We start from the raw sequence: 17,634 nt of genomic DNA, 5'->3' as shown, positions 1-17,634 counted from the left end.
AAATAAATAAATTTATAATCTCTTAAAAATTTATAATTCTTTTATTTTGTATTTTATTTTTAACTTTTTTAAGACAAGGTCATATTTTTTATTTATAATTAAAATATATATTTGATATTTATTGTTAATACTCATTTATATATTAGTTTTTATTTTTAAAAAATGTTATATATTTTTTTTTATCTAGTTTAATTTAAATACGACTCGAATTACATACTTAAATATAGTAGATAAATTTACTATTAAAAATTTTTATATACACAAAAACTCAAATACAAGATCTTACTTAAGCAGATATTAAACCGTTTGTCACTTAAGTTAAATCTATCTCTGTTGGTAATATAAATATTTTATTATATTTTAGTTTATGTTGTTATAACATTGTTAATAATAGAAAATAAAACATAACAAAACACTAGTATAAAGATTAAAATATAATTTTTTAACATATGACTAATTCATAAATAAATATTAATAGTAAGGATTAAATATATAATTTAATCTTTTATATTTTAAAAAATTTAAATATATAAATTTTATTATATTCTATTTTTTAAAAATTTAAAAATATTTTATATAATAAATTAACTATAAATTTTAAAAAAAGAGAGACTAAATTAAGATTTAACATATAAATTAACTTATAGGAGTTGTTTCAACAACTTAAATTATAGTATGAACTAGAATATCAATGAAAGTAATTGTATTAAATATAAAAGTGTGTTCTTTATTTATATAAAGATTTTTGTTTTTATTTTATTTATTAATAAATTAAATACTCGGAGAAAGTGTTATTTATTGGTATACAAATTTTTGTTTCTATTTTATCTTTTAATTTTCTTTATCATTAAAAAAAATCAACAGATAACAAGTACAAGAATGTTATAACTCATATATTAAGGGTTGAAAAATACAAAGAGCACATTAAGTCAATAAAAATAGAGAAATAAAATTCCTTCAACTTAGTATACTAACCAATTAAAGCATTCATGTTAAATCCTAGATGAGAGCTTGTGTAAGAACATAAAATGTGTAGTAGTTTTCATTTTTTTCTCCACATATTTGACAAGTGAGATTATTATCATTCGTCTTCACTTAAAGTCTTACTTCACATACCTCATTTGTCCAGTTACCCACATCCTCGAATATATTATTCTTTTGTATAGAAATGGCAAATTTTATTAAAAGTTCTACACAATAATAATGGGTCTACTTAATTGGATCAAGTCAAATTTGATCGATAAAATAAAGGACCTATAAAATTTTAAGTTGTTAAGGGTCTCTAAGAAAAATTTGGAAATTTATTGTTATGGTCATGAAAATTGAAAATTGATCATTGGCGTTGCAATAAACATATTTTTTGCAATTATATAAAGCTTGAAAGCAATAAAATTTTTGAAAAAATCAATATTTCTAAGTTGTTACAGAACTTCAGAAAAAATTTGAAAAATTTTAATTTTGGTCATAAAAATTTATAAAATTTCCTTGCACACACACCCACACAGAAAAATATGGACAAAAAGTTATATCAAACGTTTGAATTTGAAATTTTGAGAGCATTTTTAACTTTTGAATGAGTCATGCTTTGTTTTAATTTGTTTAAAAAGATATATACGTTTTAGCCACTAGATTTTAGCTAAATTTGAAACCGTCAAAATTAAGGAATGTTAGTGTTGTAATTATTATGCTTTTTCCAATTTTGTATAGCATGAAAATGTTAGAACACAAAACAAATAATATGGGAAGTGTTTTTAAGATGATACATGGTGCTAGGAAAATATTGGGATGATTCGTTTTTAAACTTTAAAGTTCATAATGTTTACTCATGCACACCATGCAAGAAAATATCACTAGTAGCAAAAAAAAGTTTTGTATGTTAGTTAAAATAGTCTTTACATTAGTCAAAGAACTGATATAAATAATGACGTCATACAAAGTCAAGACCTTTTATATCAATTATTATGAATAATCGATGTAAAAAATATTCTTCTTAATAATGTCTGTTAATAGTATTAAAACTTTCATTTGTTTAATAAAAATATTTTAATAGTGTCAATATTACTCTGAAAGTTTAGCAAATAATTTTTTAATAGTGTCAATGTTCATCTGATGTGTTAATGTTCATATGTTCATCGTCAATGTTTATCAATATTTACTCAATATTTAATTTTTATTGCATCTATAAATGAAAAATATGCAATGTTTATCATTAATATTGTTCAATATTTACTCAAAAATTCATTTTTGTTGAGTTCTTAAATGAAAAATATGTAATGTTTGTCAATGTCCTGTATCAATAGGTTAATGAAGAAGAAAATACAAAATAAAAGCATGATAAAATCACTTATGTACCTAATAAAAATATGCAATATTTATCATCAATGTCATATCGTCAATCAAGTAGCCAAAAGCTCTATTAAAAGTTTGACAAAGTTGAGAATGTAAGTAAAAATTTGTATTCATCCTCTTCAATTTATGTTATTTTATTGACCCATTTTTCTAAAACTTTTACTTTGAATTGATTTTACATTAGTTCAATAAATATTTTTTACATCGATTCCAAAAATAACTCATGTATAAAGTACTTTTCACATCGATTATTTTTTGAATTTATATAAAAAGTTTTTCAATTTATCGCCTTCATAGTCATAAGCTTTAGAGGGACATAACATTTGACAGAAAACTCTGATTTATACAAATTATATATTTATTTCATATAAATTTTTGAGATTTATCCAATCTAAAACCCAAAGGGGGTTTGAACAAACTTATTTTTCAAAATTTCAATGTTTTACACATTTTGTTAATCTTTTTTATATTTTTACACTTTTTGTTGAATCATTTTAGTAGAAGTTGAAAGTTTAAAAGTTTAGATTGGATAAGTCTAAAAAAATTATACAAAATAGACAAATAATTTACATAAATCAAAATTTTGTGTCAAAAATTATTTCTTTCAAAGTTTATGATTATAAAAGCAAAAAATTATGAAACGTTTTACATCATTTCAAAAAATGATTAATGTAAAAAGCTTTACATCAATTATTTCTAGAATTGATAGAAAAAGTATTTTGTACATACATGATTTTGACAACCAATATTTAAAAGTTCTTATTATTAAATCAGTTGATTATTTATTGATGTAAAAATTTATTATAGAAAATATTTTTTTAATGGTGTGTAAATAAAAAGACTATATTAGACGTTTAGATTTAGGAATTTGAGTACTTTTTTTTAATCATTTACATGTGTCAAATTTTGCCCAAAAAAGTGGATATCTGTTGAACATGAAGTCTTAGCTATAACTAAATTAGTCAAAATTTAGTGACCTTGGCGTTGCAATTAGTATAGTTTTCTAAAACTTAAAACCATTTGAACACAAAAATGAAATGTCATAGGAAGTGATTTTAAACTGATGAGACCTTAGGAAAAATTAGATTTAATTATAGTCATAAAAGTTCATAAAAATCATGTGCATCACATAAAGAAATATGGATAAAATAGACACATTAGATGGTGCTAGGAAAATATTGGGATGATTCGTTTTTAAACTTTAAAGTTCATAATGTTTACTCATGCACATCATGCAAGAAAATATCACTAGTAGCAAAAAAAAGTTTTGTATGTTAGTTAAAATAGTCTTTACATTAGTCAAAGAACTGATATAAATAATGACGTCATACAAAGTCAATACCTTTTATATCAATTATTATGAATAATCGATGTAAAAAGTATTTTTCTTAATATGTTAATAGTATTAAAACTTTCATTTGTTTAGCAAAAATATTTTAATAGTGTCAATATTACTCTAAAAGTTTAGCAAATAATTTTTTAATGGCGTCAATGTTCATCTGATGTGTTAATATTCATATGTTCATCATCAATGTTTATCAATATTTACTCAATATTTAATCTTTGTTGAATCTATAAATGAAAAATATGCATTGTTTATCATTAATATTGTTCAATATTTACTCAAAAATTCATTTTTGTTGAGTTTTTAAATAAAAAATATGTAATATTTGTCAATGTCCTGTACCAATAGGTTAATGAAGAAGAAAATACAAAATAAAAGCATGATAAAATCACTTATGTACCTAATAAAAATATGCAATGTTTATTATTAATGTCATATCGTCAATCAAGTAGCCAAAAGCTCTATCAAAAGTTTGAAAAAGTTGAGAATGTAAGTAAACATTTGTATTCATTCTCTTCAATTTATGTTATTTTATTGACCCATTTTTCTAAAACTTTTACTTTGAATTGATTTTACATTAGTTCAATAAATATTTTTTACATCGATTCCAAAAATAACTCATGTATAAAGTACTTTTCACATTGATTATTTTTTGAACTTATATAAAAAGTTTTTCAATTTATCGCCTTCATAGTCATAAGCTTTAGAGGGACATAACATTTGACAGAAAACTATGATTTATACAAATTATATATTTATTTCATATAAATTTTTGAGATTTATCCAATCTAAAACCCAAAGGGGGTTTGAACAAAATTATTTTTCAAAATTTCAATGTTTTACTCATTTTGCTAATCTTTTTTATATTTTTACACTTTTTGTTGAATGTAGAAAGTTTAAAAGTTTAGATTGGATAAGTCTAAAAAAATTATACAAAATAGACAAATAATTTGCATAAATCAAAATTTTGTGTCAAAAATTATTTCTTTCAAAGTTTATGATTATAAAAGCAAAATATTATAAAACGTTTTACATCATTTTAAAAAATTATTAATGTAAAAAGCTTTACGTCAATTATTTCTAGAATTGATAGAAAAAGTATTTTGTACATACGTGAATTTGACAACCAATATTTAAAAGTTCTTATTATTAAATCAGTTGATTATTTATTGATGTAAAAATTTATTATAGAAAATATTTTTTTAATGGTGTGTAAATAAAAAGACTATATTAGACGTTTAGATTTAAGAATTTGAGTATTTTTTTTAATCATTTACATGTGTCAAATTTTGCCCAAAAAAGTGAATATCTGTTGAACATGAAGTCTTAGCTATAACTAAATTAGTCAAAATTTAGTGACCTTGGCGTTGCAATTAGTACAGTTTTCTAAAACTTAAAACCATTTGAACACAAAAATGAAATGTCATAGGAAGTGATTTTAAACTGATGAGACTTTAGGAAAAATTAGATTTAATTATAGTCATAAAAGTTCATAAAAATCATGTGCATCACATAAAGAAATATGGATAAAATAGACGAATTAGATGTTTAACTTTTTGTTTAATTTATTGAAATATAGATCAAACATATCTTATCAAGTCACATTCTTGTATGCTTACCTCATCTAAATATTTAATCATTAATTAATTTTTTATCACTCCTCTAATATTGTACATGAGCTTGCTTTCCTTCTTCGTAGATTCTAAGTTTTGTTCAATTAAATTTAGAATAATAGTATTTTATAGGCCACATCCTTAAGTTATTCTTTTATTGACATATTTCATTAATATCTTTAATGATATTTTTGCTAAAGTTACGCAAGATCTCTATAGTATATTTTAGTCAAGTCCTTATCTTTTCTTTTTTGTTTCGTAGAATCCTTTGTTAAATCTATTTATTTGGTCAAATTACATTAAGAACATCTTAATGAATCACATCTCTTATTTCAATCTAATTTTAATAACTTTTCAAAGCCACATTTATATTCATGTTTCATTTTTTTTCATTTTTAAACTAGTTTTATTCATTTTTTTATGATTTTTTTTATCCTTACACATTAAATATCTTTCTTCTTTTAACATCTTTCCTAATTTAAGTAATATTTTTTTATCTTATTTTTCACAATTGTCTTTATCTTCTTTTAATTTGACTTATCCAGTTCATCAACCCCAGTTCACATCCAACTTTGCTTCTTTACAAGATTCTAGTTTCTTTTCAATAACTAATAATAGATTCCTAACTTATTGTTACATGTCTTAATGATTCCAAAATGCTATTCTTATATTGAATTCGATTTTAATCAATAACTTTATTTTTGAAATATTTTGAAACAGTAAAATAAATACCTAAACACTAAAATCTTTCAAAATCCATTAATATCAAAATTACAAAGGATTAAGGAGATTATTCTTATATGAATTAGTAAATTTATATATATATATATATATATATATATATATATATATATACTCACATAAATATTAAATTATGTAATTAATATATATATATATTAATTACATAATTTAATATTTATGTAAGTGTAGATATAACTATTTTTTTTTTATGTATAATTTACTTTTTTATATTTTTTAAAAATAAACATAAAATCGGTGTTAAATAATTTTTTGAAGCTATCAGTGGAAAGCATAAAAATCCATAAAACAAACTTTGTTTAGTAAGTTTATAGTTTAATACGAGACATTTGATTTTGTATATGTGACATAAAACTTCTAATATTTATGAATAAGATACATTTTTTATATTAAAAAATTAAACAAATTCATAAATACTAAATCAACATAATTGTCATTTACAAAATAAATAAGTACTTGTTAATGACGTATTTTTTCTTTACAATTTGATAATTAAATAAAATTTTAAAATATAGTGTCACTTTTATCTTCTTAGATTCTTTTAACACTGTTAACATTGATTTTTATTCCGATACAATTATGATTATATTTAAAAGTATGAAATTAAACTCTTTCTTTTTTCTCATACTTTTTATAACATTTAACATTTCTTTCGTTCTTTATTTTTTCTAACATTGAAAAGTGTAATTTTCATCTCAAGGCATTCATTAAATTAATTTTTTTTTATACACAAACATATATAATATTCATCCAAATATATTCATTTTTATTTTGTTTATTGCATAATTTTATATTAAGCTTAACTGATTTTTCTTGAATCTTATTAAACAATTGGATATTATATTGTTAACAAGAAAATTCTATTGTTTATTTTCATCAATTATGTCTATGACTTACAAAAAAGTATATATTTAATATGTTTGTTTTTGTTATATTTAGAGCTTAAATTTGTATAACAAAAATAAGTCAGTACTTATTAATTTATTTTTTTAAGTGAAAATAAAGTTCGTATGAGCTTGCATTTAAGATATGATTATTAAAATTTATTTTTCAGTTTATTTTTATATTCGCAAAGTGGTAAAAATTATGCTAATTATAACAAAGAGAAATGTTAACAATACACTGTTTCATACAATTTTTTTTATTTAATAAAATTTTAAAACTATAAAAATTATGTGAGTCTCATTTTTAAATTAATGTTATTTTTTTCATACTTTACTAATTTTAATAAATTGTGAGAGTTTTAAAAAATGTGTTACTAATATTTTTTTTATAACAAACATTAAATACTGCTTCCTTTCTAAGTTATAAAATATTATTAATTTTTACTTCACAAGTTTACATAAAGGAAGCTTTCAACATGCGTTATAGTTTTAAAATTCAAATATTAATTTTTGTAAATTTTTATCAAATTATTTGTTTTTTGTTAAAATTTTTAATGATATTCTTTATCTATAGAAAAAATGCTTTATCTTTTTATTGGTGAAATTATGACTGTGGCAGTCTATAAGTTATTTTATTAATAAAATTAAAATTATTTTAAATGACACATATATTTTTATTTTTTTATAATTAAAAAATATTATTTAACTTATATTATAAATATTAATTTAATTATTTATTTTTAATGTATTTTATCTTTTATAATAAATCTAGAATTATTTGTATTATTATTATTATTATTATTATTATTATTATTATTATTATTATTATCTACCATGCATTGAATGAGCAATAAACTAGTTATTATCAATGATGAAATTATTTTATACTATAATTGTATTTTAATTTAACTCTTTTTATTTAGTTTTGTATATTACATTTTTTAAGTACTTTCTGATTTTTTTATCCACTTTTTATGTTAGTAGCATATATGCTCTTTATTGAAATTTTATTTTTACAAAAAATATTATTTAACATATATTATACATATTAACTTATTTACTTAATTTTTTTTAATTATAAAAATTGCATTATTATTATTATTATTTATCCATGCATTTAAAAATTTTGAGTGAAAATAAAATTTGTATCAGCTTGCATTCTATAAATGATTACATATTATTTTATTAATTTATTTTTATGTTCGAAAAGTGATAGAAATCATACTGATTTTTAAAAATATTGACTACAATTTTTTTTAAAAGTATAAAATATTATTAATTACCATTCGACAAGTTTATGTAATTTTTTTAACATTTGTTATGATTTTAAGATTCAAATGTTAATTTTTGTAAATCTTTATTAACTTTTTTGTTTTTATTAAATTATTTTAATGATATTCTTTATTTGTAAAAGAGGTGCTTCATTTTTCAATCTATGTTTAGAGCAAATAATTTTTTTTAAGAAAATTAAAATCACTTTAAAATAAAATAATTAAATTATTCATTATTTTTAAGTGACACATAATTTTATTAAAAATTTATTAAACATATATTATGCATATTAATTTAATAATTATTTTTTATCATAAATTTTGTATTATTATTTATTGTGCATTGGCCGTGCAATAAATTAAGTGAAATTTATAACTTTAAGCAAACAATTTTGAGCATGGTCAAACAGTAACGGTGTGGTGTGGTTCTTTAGTACTGTGTTTTTATAATTTGTTTTTGTATGATAAAGATTCATTGAAGAGTTTGGCGCTTTTTCATTGAAGACTCTTTTAGATTCCGCCACTTCCTTCACGTCAACGGTTCGATTCCGCGCAGCCACTATCCCCTCTTTCTCTTTCTTTTTAAAACACCGTTTTTTCTTCTCTCTCATGATTTTTCAACCATTCTTCTTCTTCTTCTTCTTATTCTTTGTCTTCTTCAGTTCACCCTTTTCTCTTCACTCTCACTTCCAATGGACTCTTCTTCTTCCTCTGTTATTAAGGTAACCCATGCAAGGCAAAGCTAGCCCTTTCTCTTTGTCGTTTTGAAGCCTCTCATGTCGTTTTGTTTTTTTCAGGAAGCAAAAGTGCTCATGGTTGGCGCTGGCGGAATTGGCTGCGAGCTCCTAAAGACTCTTGCTCTCTCCGGTTTCCCTGACATACACATCGTTAGTTTTCTCTCTTTTGGGATTTCCAGGTTTAGTTGTAAGGGGTTTTTTAAAATTTAAATTTTTGTTAGGGTTTTGTGTCGTTCCGGGTTTGGGATTTTTGTTAGAATTTTGAGCTTTGCATGTTCTATGAGATGGGTGGTTCAAAAGTTTTGCGCCGTTGTTTGGTGAGTTAATTGGTTATTGTTCATGTGAAGGAAGTGTTTGTGAGAGTGAGTTATTTATTGCTTGTGCTGTGAGAAAATATTGGACAGATTGAGCTCTTAATTGGAGTGCTTGAACATGCTATTCAATTTCCTCTTGTTTTCGCATTTGGGAGGGTTAGTGTGGTTTATTTTTTGGTATGGTTTGAGCAATTTTTCTGCTTTGGTATGAACTGTAATTGGGAAGTACAGAGCACATGGTTGGTTGTACTGTGTAGGTGGACTCTGTTGGTGCTTTTAGTTTGTTGGCTTCAGTTGTTTTTGGGATGATAGGTGTAAGAAAAATTGAAAGTCTGTTGGCGGTTGTGGGCCTTGATATTTATTCTTGGGTTTTGGTTACCATAATTATAGCTTATACATGAGAAAAATTATAGTTTAATTAACGGTGGTTTGTGAATTGTGATGTGGATGGCAACGGTACAAGTGTAATGACCTTGTTATGGCTGCAAGTTAGACCAAGGGTGAATTGGAATGACAGATCTGCTGAATGCTGGAGGTACCCAGAATGAATTTATTGCTACTAAATGGAGCAATTAATAGCGGCATATCCACGTGTCATACTCTTTTTGAACAAGGATGTGTATTATATTGTTAAATCTCTCTTTACATACATTTTTATTTATTTATTGTAGGTTAGACTCCTGCTTGTTGGAATTGACGTATCACTAAGCATAACTGAACTTAGTCGCGCTTTTCAGTCTCAAAGTTAATTTCAATGGATTGTTTCCTTGATTTGTAGTTTAAGGAGCTGAAGAGTTGTTTAAGGGAGTAGTTTAGCCTTAGGGTTGAAAATCTCAACTTTCAAGTGTAGTTCTAGTGTTATACTTATCTTTATCCTTGTTGCCAATGAATAATTCCTTTTTGTAGAATGCTGTGCCCCATTATAGATTCTACTAATTTTTGTGTTCCTGTGTCCTTGTGTTGAGGCTTGTGCATTGTCACTGTGAGTTGGTAGTTATACTGTCGATGGTCAGTCAATCCACTGTGAATAGTAGTTGTAATTGAATATGCATTTCATCTATTTGTGAGAAGCTGGTGTTTTGGGTGTGGGGTGCGGGCACACTCAGAGGCAGTTGATTACAGGATGCCATTTTGTAAATTGTCTCTTGAACTAGTTGTATCATGGTTATAAGCTATGGATATGCTTGTACACATTATTAATATGCTTTTATTTCCAATGTGCAGATTGACATGGATACCATAGAAGTCAGTAATCTGAACAGACAATTTTTATTTCGACAATCCCATGTTGGGCAATCCAAGGCTAAAGTAAGTTAATATGTCATGGTTGTTATTGTTGCTGGTATAGGTTTCTGTTATATGTCCATCTGATGGAGTCTTTGACCAGGTTGCTAGGGATGCTGTGTTAAAATTTAGGCCCCACATAAAAATTACACCTTACCATGCAAATGTCAAAGATCCTGAATTCAATGTGGACTTTTTTAAGCAATTTAATGTTGTTCTAAATGGGCTTGACAATCTAGATGCACGCCGACATGTGAATCGCTTGTGCTTGGCAGCTAATGTTCCTTTGGTTGAAAGTGGAACTACTGGGTTCCTTGGACAGGTGATTTATTGGCCTTCTTGATTATTGATATCCATTTTCATTATGAGGTTGTATTTTAGCAGTATTAGGTAGATTCTGAATGCATGTTTTCCTGTTTAATGGTTATTTTTATCATGGTTATCAATAATGGAGCGGTCACAGGCTGCTACAAAATTTGAATAGTGGAGTGTTTTTAAATTGCAGCCGTAGTGCTAATAGCGGTATTAGAGTGAAACTTTAAAAAAAAATCAAATTTGCCATAAAAAAAACACTGTTTTGGGGGTTTTATTTATTTTTATTGCTATTTACTTTACTTGTATGTTTTGCTCAAAAGCTATGACTTTTACTTTTAATTATGAACATGTCATGGTTTTGGTTTGTTTTTTTTATAATTTTTAGCAGTTATATATATGTAAAAATTATTTAATTTGTATATAAAATTTCTAAATAGTAGTCGTCCTGCTATGTATATAAATCTAGCTATGAAAACCAGTGACCATGTCTGACTTGTAACTGATTTTAATTGTTCTATGCCTTGATAAGCAATCTTTTGATTGGGAAAGCAATGTGTTTTATGCCTCATGCTTGTCAAAATTTTTTTATCGAATAAATTTATAATTTCTGTTCAGTTGTAGTCCACTACAATTTAAGTGAATGCACCCTTCTTCATCCTGATTTTTAGTTACATCCTCTGAAAGTAATAAAAAAGGACCAAGTCTTTTTCCCACTAAGTGGGGTAAGCTACATGGATCAAATAATGCCATAATATTCAATTTATACCCTCTGAAAAAATGATTCAAATTCTTTAATTCTTAATAATTATGTTATTAGTTTTGATTTATTCTGGTATGACATTTGTGGTCTGAGATCTATATTTGCTGTTTTTTTTTTTGCTAAGTTTGTAATATGAATGCCAATGTCCTGCTCAAAGATGCAATACTACCAGTGAAGTTGAAATCATCTGGAGCCAACAAATACTACCATTGTCCTTGGCAAACATGAATGTAAAACTTGTTTTTTACTAGCTTTTAAATATTTACTGGCTCCATATGATTTCAACTTCGATGTGTTTGTATGGTTAATTGTTATGGTATACTAAGTTGCATCTTTACAATCATAATTGTCATATAGTTTTAATTGAAAACAGGTCACTGTACATATCAAAGGAAGAACAGAGTGTTATGAGTGTCAACCAAAACCAGCCCCCAAGACGTATCCAGTTTGTACTATCACAAGTACCCCATCAAAGGTATGGGTTGGTTTTCATTTTCATTTGTACACCAAAGGAGTATTTTCTTATCCAGAACTGAAATCATTAGAAACATTTAAAAGACTAGTGAGAATGCATTCCATATGAGTTGTATTGAATGATGTGCCTTCAAACATGTAGTTTGTGAATCTTTTAGTTTTGTAGTTTGATAATTTGTATTACTATGCAAATAATTACTGTATATTCCTTTGGTTAGTCATTTTCTTTTGCTGGGCATTTAATAGTTTGTATCTAGGGAGCATTGAAAATATGAAAGCTATAGGACTTGGGATCATCCTGGGAAATTTTAGGTTGGGTGTGATTATTTGAATTTTCATTGAATGGAATTTTATAATGCATTGTTGTATCTTGATGGATGCTACTGGGTAGATACCATTTAGCATACTATTAAAGGAAACTTTATTAGTTATATCTTAGATGAATGCATAGCTATTGGCTTTGACATTGTCAAATTGAACATCAATTGAAATTATGAAATTAGATATTTATTTCAAACTTCTGATCAATGTGTTCTAAATCTTCAGTTCTTTTTTTTTTGTTGTTGTTGTTTGGCAGTTTGTTCACTGTATTGTGTGGGCAAAAGACCTACTTTTTGCTAAGTTATTTGGGGACAAGAATCAGGACAATGATTTAAATGTTCGATCAAGTGATGCTGCCAGTTCATCTCAAAATGTAGAGGATGTATTTGAACGTAGGAAAGATGAAGACATTGATCAATATGGAAGGAAAATTTTTGATCATGTATTTGGGTACAACATAGAATTAGCTTTGTCTAACGAAGAGACATGGAAAAATCGTAATAGACCAAAACCTATATACAGCAAGGATGTGCTGTCTGATGAACTGTCTCAACAAAATGGAAATTTGGACAAAAGTTGCACATCTGATGATGGATTTTCAGTTTCTGCCATGGCATCCTTGGGCATGAAGAACCCACAGGATATCTGGAGTCTTGTAGAAAATTCTAGAATATTTCTTGAAGCACTGAGACTGTTTTTTACAAAAAGGGAAAAGGTCTGAAATGATATTTTGATGTTGTGATCCTATTGTAGTAATCTTTATATCGCCCTCTGGATACTAAACCCTAAATCCTTTTTTACTTTGTTTTGGTATTTTTAAATGCATCTTTGTGCAGGACATTGGCAATCTAAGTTTTGATAAAGATGATCAATTGGCTGTAGAATTTGTTACTGCAGCTGCAAACGTAAGGGCTGCTTCATTTGGTATCCCTCTGCACAGCCTTTTTGAAGCTAAGGGTATTGCTGGTAATATTGTGCATGCTGTTGCGACTACAAATGCTGTTATTGCTGGGTTGATTGTCATTGAAGCAATCAAAGTGCTGCAAAATGATGTTAAAAATTATAGGTATAGTGTGATGCATCTTACTGCACATTCTTTGTTTAAAATTGGAGCATTAATAAATATTAACCAAAGATTCCTTGGGGAAATATATTCCTCCTGGTCATTGATAATTTTTTGGTAGGGGAAAACAGAATTCATAGTGTAATCATGTTGCTGGTGCTAAATCATATAACTTACACTCGGTTTACTTTTGTTTGTTTTGAATGCTTGATGATAATTATCATTCTTGTCAAGTCTGAAGCAGTATTAAAATAAATCTGAATGAACTTATGATTGAAGAAGTTTATTTAGAGCTTGTTTGATTTTTAAGCTTAAAAATAGTGATTTTGTGTGATATAACTTTTCTATAGATTTTCTTTCCAGTAGCTGTTAATTTTAGCATATGCGAAAAAGTGAAACAGCTTCTTTTTTTCGAAAGGTTTTTACATTTCAAAAAAATAATAATTATAAATTTTTAAAAGCATAGTATTTAGTTAAGAAAGCACTTCCTCAAAAAAAAATCAGACAAACAGGTCCATAATCATTAACTTAGAGGGCATGGGCAGCGCTTTCTTAGTTGGATTTTTGCTGGAGCAAAAGGCATCAATCTTTAAGGGAAAATTTGTCCCTAGATTGCTAAGATCTTTTGCTCTGACCTCATTTTCTGTATCTTCTACCTTTTGTTGATTGTAGTTTTGGTTTGGAGGTTGTCTTGTCCTTCCTGTTCTTTCCTTGGTGCTCATTTCTTCTCTAATGAATTCTTCATTAATAATGTACTACTCTGTGTAAGTTACAAGTCAGCATTGGCTTTACTATTTTTTAATGTTTTTTCTAATCTTATCTGGACATCTCATAGAATGACATATTGTCTGGAGCATCCATCAAGAAACATGCTGCTTATGCCGGTGGAGCCATTTGACCCAAACAAGTCCTGTTATGTTTGCTCTGAGGTTTGCCCAAATTTCCCCTTGTTGTATCTATTGCCTAAAGTCATTCTTAAAAATATGCTCACGCTCAATATATTCATATTTGATGGAAACAGACACCGTTATCACTTGAAATAAATACAAACTGTTCGAAGTTGAAAGATTTAGTTGAAAAGATTGTCAAGGCAAAGCTTGGGATGAACCTTCCTCTTATTATGTGTTCTTCAAACCTGCTTTATGAAGCTGGTGATGTCGAGGAAGACATGGTTGCAATTTATGCTGCCAACCTTGAGAAGGTATGGTGGTTGTCTTTGGTTTGAAAATGACATGACATTTTTTTTATTTAACCTGTTTCCCGGCTTTGTCAGGTTCTAGCTGAGCTTCCTTCTCCAGTAACTGGGGGCACAATGCTCACGGTAGAGGATATGCAACAGGAATTCGTTTGCAATATTAACATCAAACACAGGTTTTACTTGATACTATTTTGTATTCTGAATATACTTGTTCCTTGCCTTGCAGCAAATACTACTATACTAGGGGAGCATAGTAAGTTAGTAGTGTTTCTTTTTTACTCTCACATGCTGCATTAAGCTAGTTTCATTCCCTTCCTCATCAATCTTTTTGTCTTTTTTTTCTTTGTTCTAATGACTGTTTTGTTGGTGATTTATATATTCAGAGAGGAATTTGATGAGGAGAAAGAGCCTGATGGGATGGTTCTCTCAGGATGGACTCAACCGGTGTCAGCAGTAGAAAATAAAGACAAGTCTGTTGGTAATGGTGCAAGCACCGCAGATGCATCAATAACAGCTGTAGAATTTGAAAAGGATGACGAGATAGAAATAGTTTCAACCCCAAAGAAAAGAAAACTTGCTGATGAATCAAGTACTCCAAATGCTGCTGATGAAGCCAAGCATCACAAGCAATTGCAAGTAATTGACGATGAAGACGATCTTGTTGTGCTTGATGGGAATTTTGACAACTTTAAGAAGAGAAGATTGTCATAGTCTATGCATGCACTAAAATCAGGATGAATTCTTGCATCCTAATTTTGTATTGATAGGGAGGTTTGGCGATTCTTTTGGCCGTAGTTGTTAGGTATGCTGCTATTATTAGTCTTTTGCTTCACATAGATACTGTTTTTCTCCCTTTTGCTTTCCCTGTAGCAGCTCTCGCTGACGCCTGACAGAGAGGATCACTGACCTCACAAATTAACTTTCTCTCACTTGACATTAGTGACAAAAGTTTTGCAAACTGGTAACATATTCAATCATTGTCATGTACACTATATTTTAGAATTGGAATGTGATTTATCTTTAATGTGTCATGAATTCTTAAAGGACATCTTTTGTTACTAATCTTTAATGGCTTGATGATTCCCATTTGTGAAGATTCAATACAAATCTATCTGATGCAGAAAAGGTAAAATGGAAATCCAAGGCAATATATGATGTAATGGCAAATATGCCTGCAAATGTGGACTCCGTTAGCAGTAGCATCCTATGTGTCTGAATTAATCCTTTCTTTACCCTTCACTGTATTTTGAAAGCATGAAGGTGTTAGCACGTTTTATTAAATTAATTGCCCCTTTCAGAGTAACCAAAGTTGATATTGATATGCAAAGTGGGTACCCTGCTGCATGGACTACCCTGCTGCATGGACTATGAGAAAGGTTAAGCAGTACCTTCCTGTCATAGTATTTGTTTGGTTGCATCCCCATCTGTTATGTAATTTAATGATCTTAATTTACAAAAGTAATACCTGGATACTGATGACAAAGGGAACAGCCACAATAAAAAGCAAAGTTTTTGTTGTTTTTCTAAATTATGATTTTAGTTGAATGCTCTTATGTGGAACATTCGCCCTAATTGAACCATGCTAGAAGTCAGCTTGTCCATTTCTTTTTCTACTTGGATTGAAGATAGAGATTCGTGTTAGAAAGTGCTAATTATCAGTAACTAATTGCGAAAAAACTTGTGAGGAAGCAGCCAAGCATAAAATGACACGATACTGGATCCTACAAAATTAAAAATCTGGGTTGCGTTTTTTATGAAATCTGAGTTGAGGAATTATATTTTACAGTATTCTTTTATGTTAATTGGACAACTTTTTTTTTAACATTACTCTAAAAAAAAACAATTTTATAATGTATTACAAAATTTCAAAAATTTAATTTCAGAAATAATTTGTAAATTTCTTTTAAATGAAAATTTTGGAACTGATTTATAAATTACCTTTTGAAATTAAATCTCTAAAAGTAATTCAAATAAAGATGATGGAAAGTAAAAAAAGAAAAAAGAAAAGGAAAAGTTAAAAAATAACAGACAAAAAAGTTGCAAAAGATGTTATAAATAATAATACATCGTGCGTCCACCACTTCTTGTCTGTATAGAGACTGGGGTTTGTGACTATCACACTGGGGTCTCCTGTCTCTTAACCTTAGGTGGTCTCAAGGACCCAAGAGAATTATTTCGAAATTTTATATAATTATAAAAATTGAAACTACAGAGACTTATTTTTTTCAAATGTATACGAACTGATATAGTAATTTAATTTATAGACAATGATTTGCATGGTCCTCTAGTATAGCAGTGAAAGTATAAGGTGTTCTCTAACCAAAGGGAAGCGATGTACTTTGGATGAAGGTTGATGAAACATTTTTGTTCCTTTTGCTCATTTAGAAGAGAGACTAGCTAAGAAGAAAGTCATTGCTTCTGAGAGACTGTTTCATGACAGCGTAATTTTGACAATGACAATTTGCATAACAATAGTTGCGTTTCTTGGGTCAGAATAGATAGCTGATCAACTATCAAAATTAAAATACCGGCAACAATGGATGTACAATTTGTTGCATTCAAAGCCTGATTGAATATAATATCAGAATAATATGCTATTATAACACACCTTGTTGAAGTTAAACTTGTTAAATATACACACAATTGGTGGAGTAGGAAAAGAAGATGGTTCTATTTCTATTACCAGATAAAGCGTCTTTGGGCTATTCATTTGCTTGTGTCATTTTTTGATCGAAAAAAGCTTTAAGGGATAACACTGTTTCATGAGTACTTTTTGTTTTTAAGGAACTTGCTTATTCAAAAATAGAGTATTATCACTGTTTTAATATCTCCAGTTATAGGTGACATTTCCAATTTTATTGCTTTTATCATATGGCAAAGCACAGCATGCAAGAGAAGACTATTTTTTTCATCCTGTTGTGGATTGATCATTCAATGCTTAGGATGG

General features: G+C 27.4%; 1 protein-coding gene across 1 annotated transcript; it reads left to right on the top strand.

Moving 5' to 3' along the window:
* Positions 1 to 8,725: 8,725 nt before the first annotated feature.
* On the top strand, positions 8,726 to 16,150 carry LOC113864794 (SUMO-activating enzyme subunit 2). Its single transcript, XM_027498906.1, has 11 exons — positions 8,726 to 8,943; positions 9,019 to 9,108; positions 10,497 to 10,580; positions 10,660 to 10,878; positions 12,005 to 12,106; positions 12,683 to 13,141; positions 13,263 to 13,492; positions 14,325 to 14,418; positions 14,511 to 14,690; positions 14,763 to 14,860; positions 15,071 to 16,150. Exons 1-11 carry the CDS (start codon positions 8,914 to 8,916, stop codon positions 15,396 to 15,398), a joined length of 1,914 nt encoding a protein of 637 aa, XP_027354707.1. The 5' UTR covers positions 8,726 to 8,913; the 3' UTR covers positions 15,399 to 16,150.
* The last annotated feature ends 1,484 nt before the right edge of the window (positions 16,151 to 17,634 follow it).

Source organism: Abrus precatorius, unplaced genomic scaffold, assembly GCF_003935025.1.
Source record: "Abrus precatorius isolate BTA unplaced genomic scaffold, Abrus_2018 Scaffold4, whole genome shotgun sequence".
Taxonomy (NCBI): Eukaryota; Viridiplantae; Streptophyta; class Magnoliopsida; order Fabales; family Fabaceae; genus Abrus; species Abrus precatorius.
The sequence above is the reverse complement of the archived record's forward strand: the minus strand, read 5'-3'. Positions and strand labels throughout refer to the sequence as shown.